Raw genomic sequence first — 21,830 nt, 5'->3', positions numbered from 1 at the left:
GCTACTGGAGAGCCAACTTTCTACTCTTACAACACACGACTTAACCCCTCTGCACTAGACTTCTTTATTGTCAACAGGATTGCCCTAAACAGACTCACCGTTGAAACAAAATATGAGCTCGCATCGGATCACCTTCCAGTAGTAGCGACGCTACATCATGCACCGCAATATAATCCCAAGAGGGAATATATTCTACCACCTGGCTCCCGTATTGATGTTTTTAAAGCCGATCTCGAAAGAAGAATTAACCTGAACGTCGAAATTAACAGCCCAGAGGATATCGAAGACGCGATATCAATCCTCATGAAGAACATTTCACTGGCTGCGTCTTCTGCTGCACCGAAAACTTTACGCTTGCCAACCCAACATAGTCAAGCTAGTCTACCACCAACGGCTGCTGCGCTCTTAAGCCTGAAAAGAAGAGTCAGGAAAGAATATGCAAGAACTGGAGATACTCGCATTCATCAAATCTACAAAAGACTGTCCAATCGACTGCAAAAAGAGCTTGCTAAAATCAGACAAGGCAGAATTGATGACATATTGGAAAGTGCTGGTCCAGATGCATCATTTAATTACTCGCTCTGGAAGCTTACGAGGCGATTTAAGAGGCTGGTCATCCCTAAGACTCCAATTAAGGATCCTACAGGTGGATGGAGCTACTCCAGTCAGCAGAAAGCTGAAATCTTTGCAAACAGCCTAGAGGAAAGATTTAAGCCTTTTGACTTTACAACAGCAGATAGGCGAAGGGTAGTCGAGCTTAGGCTGGAGATGCCATTCCAAATGGCCTTGCCTGCAAGCCCAGTTACACTTCAAGAAGTGGTACAGCAGATAAAAAATCTAAAGGTAAAAAAAGCGCCTGGAGAAGACCTTTTAGACAACAGGACGCTGAAACTGCTCCCCACAAGGGCTCTGCTGTATATTGTCTTGCTCATGAATAACATACTCAGGCTGAGGCACTTTCCAAACTGCTGGAAAATGGCGCTAATTACGATGATTCCAAAGCCAGAGAAACAGCATACTGAAGTAGATGGATATAGGCCGATTAGTCTGCTACCTGCCCTCGGGAAGATGATGGAACGCGTGATTCTGGACCGGATTCTCCAGCTCGAAGCCGTGACGCGCAGAATTCCAAAATGGCAATTTGGTTTTCGAAGAAGTCACGGAACACCGGAACAGCTCCACCGTGTGGTCAACTTCGCCCTGGAAGCCATGGAGCAAAAGATGTACTCAGTGGCTGTGTTTATGGATATTAAACAAGCTTTTGATAGAGTGTGGCATGATGGTCTCCTCTGCAAATTGAAAGGCATGCTAACTCCTCAATTGTTTCAACTCATCGAAAGCTTTCTAAGGGACAGAAGCTTCAGAGTTGCTGTTGATGGAGTGAAATCCACGAGGCGCTCAATTTGTGCAGGGGTGCCCCAAGGCAGTGTTCTCGGTCCTACCCTGTATACATTATTTACTGCTGATATGCCTGCACCGCAAGAGATCATTGGAGTAGACGAGGATGACGCACTAATAGCTACTTACGCAGACGACACTGCGGTGCTTACCAGAAGCAGAGATATCGATGTAGCTTCGGAAGCCTTACAGCAGTATGTAAGTAGTTTCGAGAAGTGGGCTCTGAATTGGAACATTGGTATCAACGCCAGCAAGTGTGCGAATGTCACATTTACAACAAGGCCGTCGTCATGCGGAGATATCACAATGTTGGGGTCCACGCTCAGTCATACAAATTCGCACAAATATCTTGGTGTAATTCTGGACAGAAGACTCAACTTCAGCAAGCATACAACAATGGTGAAGCGATCGGTCATGGCGAAAGCCGGAAAGATGGCATGGCTGCTTGCACCATGCAACAAGCTGTCCCTGCACAGTAAGGTGACAGTATACAAGTCCATATTAAGTCCAATATGGAAGTATGCGCTACCAATTTATGGCATTGCCGCTGCTTCAAACCTAAACAAAATAAGAGTTGCGCAAGCTAAAATACTTAGAAAAATATGCAACGCTCCCTGGTATATGCGCACTAGGGACATCGAAAGAGACTTATGTGTCCCCAAGGTTGGCGATGTCATTCAAATGCACGCAAGCAATTACGAGAAGCGACTCGGCAGTCACCCCAACGCACTAGCGAGGCGGCTCCTGTCCAAACCTAAGAAGAGAAGACTGAAGAAGTGCCATCCAAAGGATCTCCCCACAAGAGCCCTTGTATAAAATACATAGTATATATCATAAAATATAATCATTTTTCATGTAAAACATTGTAAATATTGTATATATGTACATAGATATAAGTGCGTCCTATAGATGCTTACTATAGACAACTTTTGTATTCCCTAACTTTCAACTAGCTTAAGCTGCCATATTGGTAGTAGAAAACTAGTTTAATAAATTGTATATATGTAAAAAAAAAAAAAAAAAAAAAAAGTGAAATTAAAGCAAAACTTTTACTTTGGCAGACATGCGGCAGCAATGTCGTCGTTCAGTTGAGTCCGTGCCGTTGTTTCCTTTGCTTGTTTGCTTGCTGGCCTGTGCATGTCTAACGTGTTTAGGAATTCAAATGCTGTCGTATACATGGCTTGTTGCCTTGTTCTACGAACATATACATGCATAAGCATGCCGGATATATGCTTCGCCCGTATACGAGCATGTTTGTGCGAGCTTGTGTGCGCGTTGCGAGCTGGCGAATTTTTTCTGTTTTGTCCTTTGGCTGACATTCATTTGAAATTCGCACAGCGTAATGATGACTTGGCTGGCACTGCCACTGCCACTGCCACACTGCGTCTGTTGTTGCTCCGACTCCCGCAAGCTGCTCGCTGTCAACTTTTGCCATTTTCATGCTGGAGCTCCAGCTCCGGCATATTACGCACTTTGTCACGTACGTTTGTCATATTTATTTGCATAAGTTTCAAGTTCCATGCAGCACCTACACAGACACCCAAACTTTCGCACAATCCCAGTCATTTTCGCAGTATTGTGCTCCAAATTTCAGGCCATATTTGGCTCTCTCCCTCTGCTCCTCTGTCTCTGTGCAGTCGTAATAAAAATTAGCTCAATTACGCTGCCATATGTAGGCGCACTTTAAAGCGGGAAATAGCAATAAAGTGCAAAAATTAATTCAAGATGCGATAAGTTGCGCGCACTCTCGTGCTATAAATAATGGCATGCAATTATGATTTTTTAGCGCATTTTATTTTATTTTTATTTGCTTTCTTACTTGTTTTTTCTCTACTTTTCGACTGCCTCCTGCCTAAGAGCAGTTCGTGGCCGCCCCGAAAAGCAGGCAACACAATTTTTCATTTTGCATGTAACGCCGCTAAGTGCTTCCTGCTCAACAAGCCAGCCAACAACAGTAGCAGCAGCAGCAGCAGTAGCAGCAGCTTCGTCCCCAGGCAAGCACATCAACTTTTGTCACAAGCCACGCAATAATATTAATTGCGCATTTCTTGCACGGGGGCAGGGGCAGAGGCAGAGCCCAGGAGCAAAAAATAGGAGGAAACGCCGCCACTTAAATGCCATTAAATTTTTGTATATTTAATGAAATATGTGAGTGTATGTGTATGCGTGCGTGTATTGCATGACCATTGTTGCCTTGTGTGCTTCTCTTTAAACTTTATAATTATTCATAACCTTGTTGCCATTTTGGGTGAGCGAGCAAGCGTCCATTAAATGTTGCTTTGGGCTTTTGTTTTATGAACTTTGGCGGCGCTTTGTGCCCAACAGTGTGTGCGCAATATAATCTTCTTTGTATTTTTTATATGCTTTTCATTTCATATGCCCTGCTTTAAGCTATTTGGTCAGCCATTTAAGGTGCTTTAAAACCCCAGTAGACCAGGGACAGGGCGTTGGGCACCAACCCTCGAGTTATTTGCATTTGCGCAATTTCGCTTTCATTGTTGTTGCTCGCTACTTTTTGTTAGCATTATTATTACTTTTGCCATTTGCAAGTGGCAGCTGCGCTCGCCAATCAATGCGACGCCATCACATATGCGGCCCAAAAGACAAACCGTCTATGGTTGCGACTACACTTAAAACAATTTCCAAACAACTGTGATATTTTTAATATTCTCAAGATGTGAACGAATGGTTCTCATCACAAAGGAGAAGAGGTCTGATGGAATATTTACAAAAAACAAAAGTTAGAAATGATCGGCAAGACGGTGCTTAAAGAAATACTAGGGAGGACGATCAATGCATTATTTTTCTTTCACATTTTCATTTCAGTTGCCATGTGAACACATTTCACAGCATGTACTGTGTATTATACATTGCTATCTGAGGGAAACACTTTCCTGCAGTGTTCTAGTGCCCGACCGTAGTAGGGGGAGACAACACTACCGTGTCGCGTCTGCATTAAATGACAAATTGTCTCATCAGTCAAGGAAAATGTAGCATGCGGGCAGAAGTTTTGTAGCGCAGGCAAAACAATCATTATTATTGTCTACTTTTGAGGGCGGCATTGACAGTCATGCTAGGAACGCACCTTCAACAAGTCCTGCGACTATCAAACACATGTGTTTTTGACAAGCTGCCTGCCATTGTCGTTCCTGATTCTACTGCTGTTGCTGCTGCTGCTATTGCTGCTGCTGCTTCTGTCTGCAACATCATTCATTACATTTCATTGTTGCAGACATAACCCCGTGTGTAATGCACACGTCTTACTTCATGATACGTCTGTCTTCGCCTTTCTGTCTGCATTTTACAGCTGCCTGGCAATGAGTAATGAAGCCGCTGACTTGCAGTCTGTCAACAGTTTTATGAGTTTTCCAGTAACAAAAAATAAAAAGTTATATGCATACTTCAACTTTGCGTTTAATGAGCAAAGTTTCAATTAAATCGAAGCGGACTTTAGAGTCGTACACATTGCTCCTCCGCCGCTTTCCCCTTCTCAATCAACTGTCAAATCGCAGTGCTTAGCGAGCTGAGCAAACAAATCAAATGCCGGCCCTACATCTCTGTTCAAGGAACGCACTAGTTCAGCCAAACAAAACGACTGAAACAAATGGCGAGCCCCACATTTGAGCGCACCCCAATGTAAAGCCAATAAAAGTAAAGCTGGGGTGAAAAAAGTTTATGTGTTTTTGACGATTTCTTGCTAAATCACAGCTAAATCTCTCCACTGTCTTCGCCAACAGCAGCACAATCAGCGACAGCAGGAAGGGCACCATCATGGCTTTTATTTGTTTGCCGTTTTGTTTTCCATTTCATTTTTCTCTTTTTAAATGTAAACTGATAAAAACAATTGAAAGCAAACAAAACGGATGTGGCAGGGGAGACGAAAGCTGTAATCTTTAAATTAAGGGCCGTTCAGTGGTCTGGTCTGGGTTGGCGCGGATGCTGTACACTATGCCATACATTTCATGTGGGTTCTCAAATATCCATCCCCAGGGCCCAGAGCATTGTGCCATATATGTTAAGTAAAGTCATTCTTATTCGATTTGAATTTAAATTGCGGCTGGTCTGGTTTGCCTTGCCTCGCTTAGATTTCGTTTGCTTTAACGCACGTGGCACATTAAAGCATTTACCACAAAGTCTATTTAATTTTATGGCAACACGCACGTTGTTGGCTTATTGCGGTGCCCCCAAAAGTATGCTAAGCTTTAATTGAATTTTTCGCGGACAGTCGCCGAGCTGCATGTTTAATGCTCATTATGTTTTAATTAACTGCGCACTACGGTCATTCATATTTAGGGAAAGGTCGCGCCTGCTAGTAGGTGCGTGTGCGTGAGAGCGTGCGTTTATGCTGATGTTTGTTTTATAAATTAGGCATAGGCGCTGTATAATTTTTACATTAGCTTTATCTAAATGCTAAATTTAGTTTTTCATTATTTAACACACTTTGCGGCTTGCGTTTGAAGAGGATTTTTTCTAGACCTCAATATCATGCCAAAGCGCCTATGGGAATATAATCATAAAACAAACAACTGAAGGTGATGGACTGAATTCCTGACCAAGCATTTTAAATTAGACTAGACTGTTGCTATATTAAATGAGAATTTAAGTATAAAACATAAACAAAGTCTACCGTTCTTCCATTCGTGTAGTTCGTATAATTTATTGAAAACATTGTTTGACTTCTAATTGCGATGTTAGAAAATTTAGCGTGGAAAAGGTCTTATACTACAAAAAAGAGTCTTTGAATATATTTAAGTAAAATTGAAACATTTATAAATTAAATACTGAAAATAAATACCAAACCCTATTTGTTATAATTATTGTTTGATATACATCTGTACGTATATATGAAAGAATATAATTTTTGGCTGTTAAGTAATTGAATGACGCTTTTATAAAAAAAGCACTATAAATTAATTTATATAATTGCTGGCAGACGGCATGGCCTCGTTGCTCTCAACTAAAGCGAACATTAGACGACCAACATGTGTGTCAAGCCTGTCCAATTATGACATTTTCCAGCTGCGCTCACACACTCAGCCAACTCACCACTTAGCGTCGACATTTCGCACTATAGAGTATAAGAAGCAGCACTTAGCTGGGTATTTTACAGTTCATTGCATTGTTATATAATTTAGCAGGCAAACACCTTGCTTGAGTGCACAGGCTTCGCCAACGCCAACGCCAACACCACCACCAAGGTGCTCCAGGCGCAGGACACAATAAAAGCAAAAAGCCAGCGGGTGGCAGGAGGCCATCAACAATGTGGCAAGTTTATTTTTGCTAAAAAGAGTTTCAGTCACCCCTGTGTTGTGTTTGTGCGCCCCCACATGTCAAATGCTTGGCTCACCCACATAGCACTTATATATGAAATAGGTTTGTTGTGTGTGGCATAAAAAATTGCTACAAAAGATGCCATTAAAAAATCTTTGTGTTGCCACAAATAAATCCGTACACACACAAACACACACTCGCTGAAGAGAATGTATATAACAAAGAGATTTGCGCAGACATCCATCAAAGTAAAACTAAGTCGCCGGGCAGCAACAAAAGTTGCTAAGCTTCAGCTTGGGGCTGAAGGCAGGCGACCGGCTTCCACTTTCCCATTTCAGTTGGCTTAACACATTTTACACTTTGCAATTGTTAACTTTTCCATGTGTGTGTGTATGTGTGTAAGGGAGAGAGTGGGAGAGAGCGCTCCAAATCCAAATCCAACAACAGCAACTGCAAACAAAAAAGGCACATGTTGAAGCATACTTTTAGGCTGGCGTTTTAACGTCACGCAAACGCTACTTCGCGACAGCTCGTTCAAATCTCGCACATTAACACATTTTCGACGGCGCCGCTTCGTCGACAACGCCAGCGTCATAAAACGCACTCTAAAAACTATTTTCACAGGCGTGTCGAACAATAAATTTTGGAGCGCCAGCCCCCGATCCACAACCCCAAGACCCCCGACTCACAGCCTGTGATGCCGAAAAAAGCGTAAGCAAACGTTTTTATGGCCGCCGCTCGTAAAAGTGTGCTCTGTGCGAGAATTTTGAAAATCCGCTTTTAAACGCACATGTGTGAAATCCGAGCGCTCGCGTTTTCCTTCTATTTTATTTGCATATAAAGTGGCTAGACGTATGGGGGGGTTAACTGTCTGAGCTGCTGTTGGCATTCACACGCCGGCATGTCAAATGCGCGCCTACAGCGTCGAAAGTTTAAAAGCTCCACGCCAATACAGCAATATGTCAATAAATTTTTCAAATAGCTGGCGAAAGGAGTTTGGGGAAAGCCAAACAAAAACTACTGACAGTTCAATTTAGGTGAGTATCGGCGTGAGTGTGTGTGTGTAGCAGTGTGTGAGTGTGTGTGGACAACAGATAAATACACCATTTTGGGTAGCTCAGCCAAATTGCCTGTCTATTTTGATGGCGCACAAAAGCCTTGCATACTTTTGTGCGCGCTCTATTAATCGAGCCATTGAAGAGTTTCTTTGGGTTTCGCTTTGTCTTTGTTCCATTTCCTCATCTCCTCACATCTTCTTGCAATTGCAATAGCAATTGCAATTTTTCCGCTGATGTTGCTTTTGCTGATCGATGTGGCGGCCGTTTGACAAGCAAATTAGCATGCACAGGCGACCGCAATGTCAGCTGCAGGCGGTTGGGGATGTGAAAGGAGGCAGCCAAGAGACGAGGCACGCAGGAAAAAGGCAGCCAGTCAGGCCAGACAGCATCATTTGCTGCTGCCAAGCTCAAACTGTTGCCAAATGCTGCGATTTGTGCTTACAGCTATAGCTAGATCAGCTGCAACAGCTCGCTGTTGCTGTTTTTTTTTCTTTTTGCCATTGCTGGTGTTGTTGCTGTTGCTGTTGCTTGTGGCAGCGATCGACCAACTGCTGTGCTGAGCCGTGCGCGTGTGCTGCTTGCAACGTTTTCATTTCGATCGCTTGCATCATTTGCAATGCAAAGCGAGAATCGGCAATGGCGCGTTGTTTGAATGCCATTGCCGCTGCCGATCGTTACATAAAGTATTCGACAAACTGGGCGCAGCAGCGGCAGAAGCAGCAGCCACAGCCGCAATGGCAACAACAGTTGCGGCATCTTGATCTTGTCATTCGGTCTTGCATTCAAGGTAATTTCCTGTTGGCGTTTGGCCATAAATTGAAATAATTATGCATACGCTGATTTTAATCATCTAATTGACATTTTATGATAGACATTTGTGTCTGTATGTAGTTGTATGTGCGTGTGTGCGTATGTCAGCGATAAATCAAAAGTACTATAAGGGTCATATGAAGCTTACAAACGATCGTTGATTAAGGCAAAGTAAATCAAACGCATTGAAATATAAACTATGCTGCTTGGCAATAAATGAAGTATCCGAAGTTAATAAAAAATAAATGTTCTGCAGTCTAATCTAATAATATTCAAACAATTTTAACAAATTTGTATAGTTTTGAATGTTAATTATTATTTTAAATCAAATATTTGTTTTATTAAATAAATGGGTTGAATCTTTTTCAATTCAAATGTATTTTGAGTTTAAGTAACGTTTCATGTCTTAGAAACAATTCCTAAACAGATATGGCCGATTTATATAAATGTGTCAAATGAAATTCTATAATAAGATAATATAATAAGCCATAGTTCAACACATTATGGCTAAAGGCACATTACTTACGCTTTTTACATTCAGACCAGAAAGAATACATATTTCTACAAATTTCATCACCTTTTCCTTACAGGAATCCGGCTTGATGCATGACTATTTGTTGCATTTTCTACCACAATTTGAGTCAAAATTTTCAATTGTATCTTCATTATAAATCATTGAATAATTTATTCATGGATATAGTATTGTTATAACTTTAGTTTGTAGATTGGTAATCCTTGGGAGATGGTTCCTAGCTTAGGGTCGTTAACTATTCTGAATTATCATGAACGTGCGATTGCCCAATGAGCTCGCTTAGGGCTTGCCACTGGACACGCCCACACGCCCTTTGGCCATTCCTCATTAGTTACTCAACGCCAAACGCCTCGGCAGCTCTGCCCACTTATGACACGAATCGGCATATCAGCATTGGCGACGATCGTTGGCCGTCGATTGTCGGCTGTCAGCTGCCTTAACGGACATTAACATGACATTGCATCAGAATCAGCGGCAGCAGCAGCAGCGGCTTCGCCTTATTTGCTTTTAAGATGGCTGGGTCTGTGATTTCGTAGAAAACGAAAGGCGGGCAGCACCAAGAGACAGCGACGGGGACAGCCAAGACTAGTGTCTATATACTTGTACGGGAGAAAAAAGTGTGTAGAAGAGGCCAAGGGTTTCACTTATTTTAGTGCTAATTAACGAGAACTACAACTAGTTTTAGTCGCTGTCCAAACGGATCGTACTTGGCACTGGCGTTGCATTTTTCCAGCTTAATTTGTCGCAGCTCGAACATCTCGAATTGGAAAATCCTGTTTCATATTGCATGCGGCATGCGGCATGAGGCATGAGGCATGTGGGCTGCACAAGATTGACGTGTCGTTTGTGTCATCCATGTTGTCGTCGTGTTGTACTAGTCACAGTTGTTTTTGTTGTCGCTTTCGTTGTTGTAGTTTTTCTTGCTGTTGTTGTTGTTGTTGTATTGTTCGCAGTTGCGCTTGTCAGCGACTCGGTCCGTTGCATGGTCAAGTGTCCGCTCCGCTGCATGTCTCATGTTTGTCGTTACATGCTGCACGAAGCGTGTCCGCAGCGACTGGAGGTCTGCCTGTCCCCCAGTCCCCCAATCGCCCAATCGCCCAGTCGCCCAGTCTCCCAGTCTCCCAATCGGCTATTGGCAAGGCGGCACCGGCTTCAGCTCGGACTCTGCTTTGCATAAACTGAATTGCTTGATTTGTTGTTGATGTTGAAATTGAATGAAAGTTTTTCGATGTCTCTGCCTTCAGCTTAGACGGCGGCAACATTTTCACTAAAGTGCCTGTCCAACTGCAGACGATTAGATTGTGCCAGCCAAAGTATTTGCCTAATTACCACGGCCTCTGCAGCACACACACAACAGGCATATTGATATCAACATTGGCTAATACGGATATAGTTTGTTCAAGTTTATTTGAGCTGAGTCTTAAAAATATTAAGCTAATGCGGGTATAATTGCTTAGGCCTTCAAACCAAGCATTTCAGGTTGTCGTAATCCATTGCATTCCAGTCTTTGACTGCATGTCTTCGGCTATATAGGAGAACATACTATATGAAGTGCGTGCATTTGAAAAAGTCAACCAGCTAATGGAATAAAATTAAGGTCATCATTTATTTAGAAAGTACTTATATGCTCCTTTAAATAAATCCGTTTTGACATATCTTTTCTTTCAAAATAATATAAACTGTGTTCGCAACTATTTACACATACAATACTATATATGTGTTCACCCATATCCAAGGAGTATTATCTTTACTCAAATATCATGCCATCCCTGCCAAGGCTGTATTCAAGCGCATTAATTTGCGAAAAAGACGAGGTGCTGAAAACTGCTGCAAAGATGACAAATTACAATGAGTAGATAACAATTGACAAACAATTGCGACAAATACATGCACTCAGAAAATAAAAAAATGTTCTATGTACAATCAAATACGAACTATTTCCTTAGTTGGTTAAATTCGAAAAAATGGCTTTAAATACCGAATTATCAAATTAATTAGGTTTTGGAATACATCTAAAAATTAACGAGTGAATAATTTAACAAATAATTTCTAAAATTGGTAATTTAGCTTGTCTCGAAAGTTTACAAAACTTATCCTTATAAGTACTTGTATATATTAGTAAATTTTGAATAACTATTTATTTGCAAAATACTTACGCCGGCTTATGCTGTTCAGCAAGAAGTGTTTTGAAAACTTGCATTTATAACATTAATAATATAAATTTAAATCTAAGATTGTTGCATACTTGATTCAAGTTCAAAACGTATTTAAAATTGTAAAAGAAGTTTAATCCTGCAAGTGCGTTTTATAACATGTGGCTAACAAGTTTTTGGCTTAAAGCAACCAATTTTCACTTGACAAGAAACTTGCACCTAATTTTTCTCAGTGTACTGCATACAACAACACTGCTCTTTAAAGCCACCTATAGGTGTTCTCAACTAAATTGAATTAAAACTTCGCCCAATTGGCACTGGCCTTGTAAGTAACGTACACTAAGCAACATAGAATTTGTAAGTTCCTCAACCTCAAATTCTTACTTAAGTCATATATATAATACACACACACATACATACATATGTATGTATGTACATAGTCGTAGTGTATAGTTCCACAATTTGTGCCAAAAAGCAATCACATTCATCACATTCATGTATACTATATGTACGAGTATATCCAGAATATGTACAGCTGTTCCGGCCGACACCGCTAGTGCGACAGAACGAGCCCCAAATGAAAGCAAATTAAATCAATTTAGCAAGCATAAAGGCAACGTCTATTTATATACATATAGTATGTACATACTACATAGTACATAAGCAGTTGAAAGGCGGGCGCCGTTTGGAAAACAAAAATCAGCTGTTGGGAGCGCGAGCCTCCTCCGCCTTCAAATGACAACGACAGCAAAATCAACAACAACAGCAACAATTACAGCAGCAACACTTTAAGTTGTAGTTGTTGTTGCTGTCGCCATGTGGGGCTGTGGAACTGTGGGGTTGCGGTTGCCATGGCGCGTCAACAAACCGCCGCCGTTCAGTTGCGTGCGAGGCGGTGCGCCGACTTGACAGCAAAAAGTTTTAGAGGGCACCTATTTTGCACAAAAAAGCAAAAAACAGAAAACAAAAAAACAAAAAAAAAAAGCAAAGCGAGTGAAGAAAAACAACATCTGAAAATTATGACAATTTTCTCAAAAGTAATGCTGTTGCGCGGCGGTAAGAGTTCGAGACTATGTAGTTTGCTTGAATTTGTGCTGGAAATGCAAATTAGACCGGCCTAGAAAATCACAAGTTGTGCGGGCCATTATGCAATCTCATCGAGTGCTGCAATCTCTGCCATTTACAGTGTGCTCTGGATCCGATGCTCGTCTGCGTCAATATAGCTCGGCAGCGCAGTCGCAGCTGCGCGAGCTGCTCAGCGACCAGCTGTCGAGCATCAAGGAGGCGGGAACTTTTAAATCGGAGCGCATTATCACCTCGTCGCAGAGCACACAGATAACGGTGCAGGGCAGCGATCAGAAGATCCTCAACTTTTGTGCAAACAACTATCTGGGCCTGGCGGTGAGTGCGCTGCCGAAATACTTGTACAATATACATATTTTACTTACGCGGGCAGAGGGGGAAAAGTTGGCAACAGTCTCAGAATCGCGTTCCCTTTGGAAGACATTTTATGATTGTCGCTGGGGGTTAAGTTGCATATTACTTAAAATATATACAGAGATTGCAAATAGTCGGCATAATCTAATTTGCGGACATCCAAGTTTAAAAACAACTACAAATTGGAGAAGAAAACTTAATAAATAATAAAGAATATTATACAATTGGGTGGAAGATATCTCAGTTTATTTACAGTATTACTTTTAATATATCTGCCATCCTCTTCCAAGAGTTAATATATATTTTCTGCATTTTAGGAAGGTTACACGATGCACTGATTAGTGTTCATCTTCATTACTCGAACGAGTTTTATTTATTTATTTATATTCATGTCAACAAACATTGACTGTCGACTTAAACACAATATATAAAAATTATATACAAAAAACTGATAAGCTAGAAAAGCCTAAGTAGGAGAAATCTAATCAGATTACAATAACAACTAGTAAAACGCCTACGACCCGATGGCGAATATTATTTCCCTTCTGGAAAGCTATGCCCCGTCTTACAGCCAAGTGTGGTCAGAGGCGTCAATATAGTAGATCTACCAATATAAAAAGAAAACACAGAACTGGGAGGAGAAGCTTAGAGTTAATTAAAAGCTAATTAAGGAATTTTAATTAAAACGTCTATATGCATTACTTTTTTTTGTAAACTAACAATTCTGTTCAATGCTATTTAGACGCTATTATTCCTATATATTCCGAAGCTAGCGTGTGTACTTAATTTCTATTTCGTCATCCATGGCAGAACGATCCGCAAATTGTGAAATATAGTCAGCAGCTGCTGGAGAAGTATGGCGCAGGACTGAGCTCAGTGCGCTTTATTTGTGGTACCCAGGACATTCACAAGCAGCTGGAGCAGAAGCTGGCGCGGTTCCATGGACGCGAGGATACCATTTTGTACGCCTCGTGCTTCGATGCGAACGCGGGCTTATTCGAGGCCATACTCACGCCAGAGGATGCTGTCTTCTCGGACGAACTGAACCATGCCTCCATCATCGACGGCATACGTCTGTGCAAGGCCAGGAAGCAGCGCTATAAGCATCGCAACCTGGCCGACCTGGAACAGCAGCTGCGGGCAAGCGATGCTCGTGTCAAGCTCATTGCCACCGATGGGGTCTTCTCGATGGATGGCAACATTGCACCGCTGGCGAGAATTGTGGAGCTGGCCAAGAAATACAATGCACTGGTGTTTGTAGACGAATGCCATGCCACGGGCTTCTTTGGAGCCACGGGACGCGGCACTGAGGAGTATGCCAATGTTATGGGTGAGGTCGACATTATTAACTCGACCCTGGGCAAGGCATTGGGTGGCGCTTCCGGTGGTTACACGACCGGACCTGCGGAGCTGATTTCCTTTTTGCGGCAGAAATCACGGCCCTATCTGTTCTCCAATACGCTGCCGCCCGCCGTTGTGGGTGTGGGCCTAAAAGTTATGGATATGCTGCTCACCTCCAGCGAACTCACCCAGCGCGTCCAAAGCAACACACTGAGATTCCGGTCAGCCATGACCAAAGCGGGCTTTGTAATTGCCGGCGAGGAACATCCGATCTGTCCAGTCATGCTGGGCGACGCACGCTTAGCCTCCGCATTCGCCGATCAAATGTTGTGTAAGTAAACACTTCTAGGCATTCAAATGCCATATGCCAACGATTAGAATGTTGAAGTCGTGCCAGCCAGACTCTCGAATGCACTGTAAATGGCTCTTTCCCCTTTCACCAGAAACATTTTGAGGATATATCTAAGCGCAGATACATATACATACATCCATTGAGATCACTTTAGATTTAAGAGCAGGCTCTCAAAAAACCGTAAATAACTGCATTATTGTCGACACTTTCAGCACGTGGCATCTATGTTGTGGGCTTCAGCTATCCGGTGGTGCCACAGGGCAAGGCTCGCATACGCGTGCAAATCTCTGCCGCGCATACGGAAGCGGAAATCGATCGCGCCATCGCAGCATTCGTCGAGGTGGGCCGCACTCTGAAGGTGATCAAATGAGAGGCGGAGTTGTTGGCGCGAATCGTAAATTTCAAGTATTTTGTGTTGCATTTATGTGGAAACCTATTGCATTTACGAATAAAGACAAAGAGAACTAAATAAATGTGCGAGTGGCGAGGCCTAAACTTCTGTCTATCGCTGCAGATTCTTTCACTTTGGGACTGTGGGGTTTTTGCTCTATCATCAACTGGTTTTTGGTTACAGACACATATACATATACAGACATATACACATACATATATACATACATATATACAGAAACAGAGAGGCAGGCAACGGTCACATAATTCGTGTTGCTGCCTCATCATTCTTAAGCTGCAAGAACTTTGTGCCAAGTTATTTTTATCAGCAACATTTTGCTGCCGTTGCATGTTAGCAGGGACCAAAAGCCATAGCCACAGACACAGACACAGCCTCAGCCACCAGCCAGCAGTAAGAGCAGCCAGAGCTTAGCCTGAATCATGTGCCCGGTCTGTTTTATCGACATTCCCTTTTTTCGCTGCTGCCTCAGTGTGTATCCACCATAAAGACAACACACAACGGCTTCACGATCTTCAGAATGTTTTGTCTCGATCACTGAAATCATTCAATCAGAACGCTTACCATCAACATCAGCATCAACATCAGCATCAACAGCAACATCAGCAGCAGCAGCAGCAAGCTTTGGCTCGTCCGGTCGCTGGACAGCTTGGCTTACATGCATACTCGTACATACATACAAGTACATGGTAACAAATTATATAAAGTCAGCTAAGCTCTGCACACACATGTGTAAGTCTGTGTACAAGTATATACATACATATATACATACATACATACATATATGTCTGCCTGAAGTCGGGCCTAAGTAGAATCTGGTTTTGTACTTTTAAGGCGACTCAATGAAATCGTTGCAATCGAGATGCGAAATTGTCGAGTTTTTATGATTGAAAGTGTTTCCAGCATTTGCCACCAAATTGAAGTTGTTAGTGCAAAGCAATTGAACTTCAGAGTGCTCCAGAGTGAGAAGCATGTCTATACTTAGCGTACATACAGTTATCTTGTTATGACTGTATTTTTGAACCCATTTAGATCAAAAAAGTACCGCTCGAAGGCTATTAACTTGGTGATCATTTCGGCAATCATTTGAGAATATAACGAGGTCAAGTGGAAATAGGGGAAGCACAGGATCGAGCTGTGGTTAAGGTGGCACAGAATGTGACACCGTCTGTTATTTAGAATTTGTTTAATTCTTATCAAAATTTAAAAAAAATCAAACAAAGAAACAAAACGCAGTCGGAGTTGTTATTAGTTCCTTTCATAAATTTCACTTTCTTTTTATTCATTAAATTAATTAGCATTTAAATGCCTTTTGCATTCAGAAGAAGAAAGAAACAAAATAAAATAAAATTAAAGGATTGCATTTCAACCAATAGAATGCTATTTATATGTTTATTTGAGTAAATCACTGCCATATATTTGGTTGTTTATTTATAACTTAACAGCTTTTCTTAGCCAGAAAGTCCTCCGAAAATATCAGGATCCGCATGAGCTGGAGAGATCTTTAAACAACACCAAATATAAACAGATAGGTCTAGATAATCCAAGTTAAAGTAATTACAAACAATACATAATCGTAATATTTTACAAGTATATATTTGCTATTTGAAAGATCGTTGATAATATGTTTATCTTAACGTCGTAGTTGATGCATTTCTATAAAGTAATGTTATGTCGAAATCGAAGCACTCTCTCTAATAGAAATAATTGTGCAAAAATCATTCTTGGCTTTCTTTTTAATAATATCTTGATTATAAAAAAATTAGAAGTCACTGCATAGAACAAAAAAAGGTTAAAACAAACGACTGAAAAGCCTGCGGCCAAATCTTCAAACTTTTATAAGCTGACAACAAAGAGGATTCAAAAACGGAATTGTGTTGTGTTGAATCCATGGAAAAAATGAATAACATTTAAATATTTGAACAAATCAATCTGTCACATATTTACACGAGAATATTGTGTTTTTGTTCCTTTCAAAAAAAGGCGATGCTTGTTGTCTGAGTCTGCATTCAGACACAGCTCAGAGCATCGAGGCGGTGATGGATTGGATACTGGGATTCCAGGATATTTGGATTACTAATCAAAAAAATCAAAGAACTACATTCCTTACACTTCCCATTTTATTCGTACTTGCTACCCCGTCTCCTAAATAGGCCTCATTACATGTTTGTTTTGCAATCACCAAATTAAAGAAAATATTATCGAGAATAAACAAATATTTAGTCAATTCTATTTTGAAATTGTTTAAAAAAAAGCAATGGCTTTAATTTGCACGAATCATTTTTTTAAAAGTAATTTAGCCGAATGCTGAATTGCGCTCACACGGTAGCAACAAATTTATGACGTTCTACACTCCCCACTTTGTCAAAACGGAGAACAATACCCAAAAAAAAAAAGAAGTGCAACCGCACAGAAATTTGGGCAGCATTCAGACCCGGCTAAAAAAGCGGTCCAGTTATTGGACGTCGGTAAATTTATGCGCTCGAACGCCACCGCCGCATGACAACGAAAGGAGAAGGGAAGAGAAGCAAAGGTGGCGAAGGATGCGGATGTGGTTGTGGGGATGTGCATGTGTGTCGCCGCACTTGCAACGCCATAAAGCATGTTTTTAAAATTCCATTAAAATTTATTAGCATTTCACACAAAATGTGCATAAATAACAAATTTCGGGACTTTGATACGAAACGGTGGTCCGAGGGCCGTTCTGAGCTCTGCAGCCACTGCCACATGTCTTCGCTTATTGATGGGCTCCCGCTCCATGGTCGCCAGTTGTTTTACACGTTCGATCAGAAAATTTGGGTCCGCGTTTAATGATAAAAAATTGGATAACCTGGGCGCGGGTCTGCTGGAGCGTTCAGTTATCTTGAGCATGCTGCGTTTATAAGTAGTCGGAGGTTGAGATTTCCTAAATTTATGTGCATTGCATTTAATTGGAACGGCATGAGTCTCTGTTCGGTAAACAATTTTCGAAACTTCTGTTTGTTTTGCTTTTATTTTGTAGTTTTTTTTGTGTGCCTTTTGTTTATAGATGCATTATCTAAACAAATACGAAAATAGCTCATTAAAGGCATCGCGTAAAAGCGAAAATCGTAGCCCATTAAACTAGACAGCGCTCACCAACTACTTGGGCAGCATGGAGCGATACAGATCTTGGAGCGTCTTGGGCACACTGTGCGCGCGTCCAACTGCATGTAAATAATTTGACACACGAGCAAGTCTGCGGCTCAGAAAACAAAAACTAGCGGCAGCAACAACAACAACAACAACCAAAGGAGCAGGGCAAAGAGGCTTGTTGGTCGCAACTCTGCCAGCAAAGCCAAAGCACAAACGCAAGCACAAACAACGAGCTAAGAGTTGCACCGAATCTATACACTCTCCACAGAGCCTAAGAGCATATACTGTATTCCCTCCTTATGCCATTAGTAGAATTTTTTTTAAGTGATATAAGTAGCTCTCCTCTGTTAGTAGAGTATTATCTGAAAGAGATTTTGGCTCCTTATGCTAATCATATGAGTCTAAATTGGGACTCGCACAGTCGCTGGCCTAGCTCTAGGTAAAAATTAATACAAGTAGATCTAAAATCACTACATCGCCGTAGAATTTGTTTAGCAGTCAGGAGTCCTTCACAAACTTCTTGCCGGTGATATAGGGGGAGTCTATATTCCATAATCCTATATTTCCTTCTTGGTCTCGTAGACTTGGCAGTTCCCTTGAGATTGTAAATCAATTTTGCCTTTAATGAGTCCTTGTGCTCCAATTATAAAATTTTTTCTGACAACATAACCCTCGAACACTTCATTAAGCCTATTTCATCATTAAGATACTTGCACCTTGATTCAGACAATCTATAATCCTATCCTACTCCACTACTTGTTTCACTCTTTAATTTTATTTTAAGTTATACTATGTAATATATTGAATTCTTTTTATTTAAATATATAAGTTTTTTCCCATTATTATTTAAATTTATGTTGTTTTTTTTTGCAAAGTTAGCAGTTCTTTGTTAACTATAAATAAACAAATAAATTAATAAGTATATGTAATATGGGGTCTGATATCCTTTGACTTATACACCAAACTAAATATACCCTTAAGCTATACAGTAAAGGGTATAAAGAGACAAGTGTGCAGACAAACGCAAATTCAAACTCAAGTGTTGCGCACTTCACACAACTGAGGAGAGAGAGCGAGGGAGAGAGAGACAGAGAGCGCGCATGATCGACTAATAAAGAGAGAGTCGGGATGAGAGAGACCGCGGTGGCTCCAAACTGAACCCAGTATTCCAGGCACTCGTCACAAACATTCTAGAGCCCCACAGGTAGATTGCCAGTGCCTTTCTTTGTACCCCAACTGCTTGTGCATCGTCATCATCGCCACCTGTTCTTGCATGTGTGTGTGTGTGTGTGGGTTCTGCTGCAGCGCAGTGTTCTTGCGACGCGCCGTGATTCCTGCAGCCTGCAGACTATAAATGACAGCTCCTACTGCCATTTCACTTTTAGTCTTCAGGTGTCAACGCTGGCGAGCAATTGCGGCCATGAACCGGATCGGACTAAGCTGTAAGTTGGCCAACGCCCCCTTGACTGACAAAACCTTACCTTTTGGGCAGTTGCAGTGTTGGTGCTGGTGCTGACGTTGATGGGGGTGCCGCTGCAGGGCAATACCATCAAGGAGCGCAACCTCTTCGCCACCGAACTCTTTCAGACGCTGGTCACAGACCGCCAGCAGGAGAACGTCGTCATCTCGCCCGTAGCCGTGCAACTGGCATTGGGATTGGCCTACTATGGGGCCGAAGGCAAGACGGCAACGGAGCTGCAGAAGACCCTGCATGCCTCGGCCAAGGAGAGCAAGGATGGGCTGGCCGAGAGCTACCATCGACTGCTGCACTCCTACATTAAGTCCAAGACCGTTGTGGAAATAGCCAACAAAGTGTACACGCGAGAGAATCTGAAGGTGGCCTCCCATTTCCGGGAAGTGGCACAGAAGTACTTTGACTCCGACGTGGAGGAGCTGAACTTCGAGAATGAGGCGGAGGCGATAGATCGCATCAACAGCTGGGTGAAGGAGAAGACGCAGAACAAAATCGAGAACGTAGTCGATTCACTCGAGCCGGACACCAACGTTGCTCTGGTGAATGCGATTTATTTCAAGGCGCGCTGGGCTCGTCCCTTCAACGATGAGGACACGAAGGAGCGCGATTTCTGGCTCAGCGAGCAGCAGTCCATTCAAGTGCCCACCATGTTTGCGGACAACTGGTACTACTACGCCGATTACCCCGATCTGGATGCCAAGGCCATTGAGCTGTTCTTCGAGAACATCAACATGACCATGTGGTTTATTTTGCCCAATCAGCGGAGCGGCTTGTCGGCGCTGGAGCAGAAGCTGAAGGGCGTGGACTTCAAGCGGCTCGAGGAGCGCTGGACTTGGCAGAGTGTCTCGGTGTATTTGCCCAAATTTAAGTTCGAGTTCGACACCGATTTGAAGCCCACATTGAGCAAGGTTTGTTACACTCACCCACAATATATTTAGCTTTTCCCTTACACTCTCTCTTTGCGCATAAAATCCAGCTGGGCATCAACTCCATGTTCTCGGACTCGGCCGATTTCAGCAACATTTTCTACGAGTCACCAATTGGCACGCGCATCACAAAAGTGCAGCACAAGACCTTCATTGATGTCAACGAGATTGGCTGCGAGGCTGCTGGACTCAGCTGTAAGATCTCTGGCTCAATCCTCACTCTATCCATCACTCGATCAGTCTATCGTTAATTCGCAATTTTTTGTTCGATCTCCTTACAGATGCTGCGGGCGTACCCATGTCGTTGCCATTAGACCCGAAAACCTTTGTCGCCGATCATCCATTTGTATTCATTATACGCGATCAGCACGCCGTTTACTTTACTGGACACATTGTCAAATTTTAATTTTAGTTTTTAATTCTCTCCGCATACATCACACTGTATTTTATTTGCAATAAATATTCAACTTTTACAACAATTTGTCTGCTCGCTCTTAGTATTCGAAGCTGGTGCATTTTGGTAGCATCGTGGACGCACATTTTCCCTTTGCCACGATAAGGAGAGCTGTTGGGGACATCAGTAAAAAGTATTTAAATAATCAAGTATTTGAATTATGTGCTCACGAATTCTTCCACTATGAATGCGCTCGCAATTCAATTGGTTGACCGCACAGTGGTCTACGGTTAAGTAGCAGCCTTTGAAAGCGCAGTAGGGTATATAAGCGGAGCCACATATTTGATCGCACTCCTTTAAGTGCGTATCGCAGATGACTCCGACGACAAGCGAGGTCAGCACTTATATATAGTAGTATATGAAAAATGATAAAGTTCGCCTGCAAAGGATGCAGATCAAGCAATATACAAACCTAAAGCTGGAATCGCGAACAACTTCATTGCAATTGCGAGGCTGGCAAAGAAACTAGTGGCATTCGGGTGGGCTCCGAGCTAATCAACTGTCTAACAGCCATATCAAATAGCCATGTTAATTCGATTAGAAGACAGAGAGACCACACCATCAGTGACTGTAAGCACACAGAAAAATTGTTGTTGAAACTCGTACGTGATTGCTGGGCGCTGCTAAAAATACACATGCAAGCGCAGGGGCTCGATAAATAATGAAATTAAATGCTCAGATAAATAATGTTCAATATGTGTTTGCATACACAATTGACCCAAAAATTAAACTCCGCCGTGTTTTCGAAGAAAGAAAATAATGTAAGAGTGCTTGAAATAAGAAATACAGTACACACTGGGATGAGTGCACAAATAACAGAGTAACGAGTTCTTTTTATTGACTTTTCAAAAAATCTTATTAACTCAACTAATCTTCCTTAGAAAATTGTGTCTTTTCAAAAGCACCACAGATTGGTAACAGATTTTCAGAATATGCATCACGATTTGAAGTCGGCTGATCTTAACTGGAGTTTAAATAGCTGTGTTGAAATAAATTTGTTTTATTCTGGGTAAGGTTCTGCCGCACCTTCACAATAGGCAATATTCTATTATTGAGATGAAAAGTCAGTTAAAGTGTTCTGAACATTAAAATCGAAAGTCA

At 41.9% G+C, this 21,830-nt stretch overlaps 2 protein-coding genes and 1 long non-coding RNA gene across 3 annotated transcripts; 2 read left to right on the top strand and 1 right to left on the bottom strand.

Annotated features, from left to right (window-relative positions):
- Positions 1-12,241: 12,241 nt before the first annotated feature.
- On the top strand, positions 12,242-14,825 carry LOC115624360 (2-amino-3-ketobutyrate coenzyme A ligase, mitochondrial). Its single transcript, XM_030519067.1, has 4 exons — positions 12,242-12,278; positions 12,409-12,623; positions 13,470-14,331; positions 14,565-14,825. The coding sequence occupies exons 1-4, from the start codon at positions 12,242-12,244 to the stop codon at positions 14,720-14,722; spliced, it is 1,272 nt and encodes a 423-aa protein (XP_030374927.1). The 3' UTR covers positions 14,723-14,825.
- Positions 14,826-19,215: 4,390 nt separating this feature from the next.
- Positions 19,216-20,703, top strand: LOC115630017 (serine protease inhibitor 42Dd). Its single transcript, XM_030526656.1, has 4 exons — positions 19,216-19,317; positions 19,368-20,257; positions 20,326-20,470; positions 20,557-20,703. The coding sequence occupies exons 1-4, from the start codon at positions 19,230-19,232 to the stop codon at positions 20,679-20,681; spliced, it is 1,248 nt and encodes a 415-aa protein (XP_030382516.1). The 5' UTR covers positions 19,216-19,229; the 3' UTR covers positions 20,682-20,703.
- LOC115630027 lies at positions 20,682-21,211 on the bottom strand. The gene is made up of 3 exons (XR_003995977.1): positions 21,142-21,211; positions 20,900-21,070; positions 20,682-20,840 (listed from the first exon to the last, which is right to left on the bottom strand). It is a non-coding gene; the product is annotated as an uncharacterized LOC115630027 (long non-coding RNA).
- Positions 21,212-21,830: the final 619 nt, after the last annotated feature.

The sequence above is a fragment of the Scaptodrosophila lebanonensis genome, unplaced genomic scaffold (assembly GCF_003285725.1).
Source record: "Scaptodrosophila lebanonensis strain 11010-0011.00,11010-0021.00 unplaced genomic scaffold, SlebRS2 tig00000001-arrow-pilon, whole genome shotgun sequence".
NCBI lineage: Eukaryota > Metazoa > Arthropoda > Insecta > Diptera > Drosophilidae > Scaptodrosophila > Scaptodrosophila lebanonensis.
This window is presented reverse-complemented; position numbering and strand designations above follow the sequence as displayed.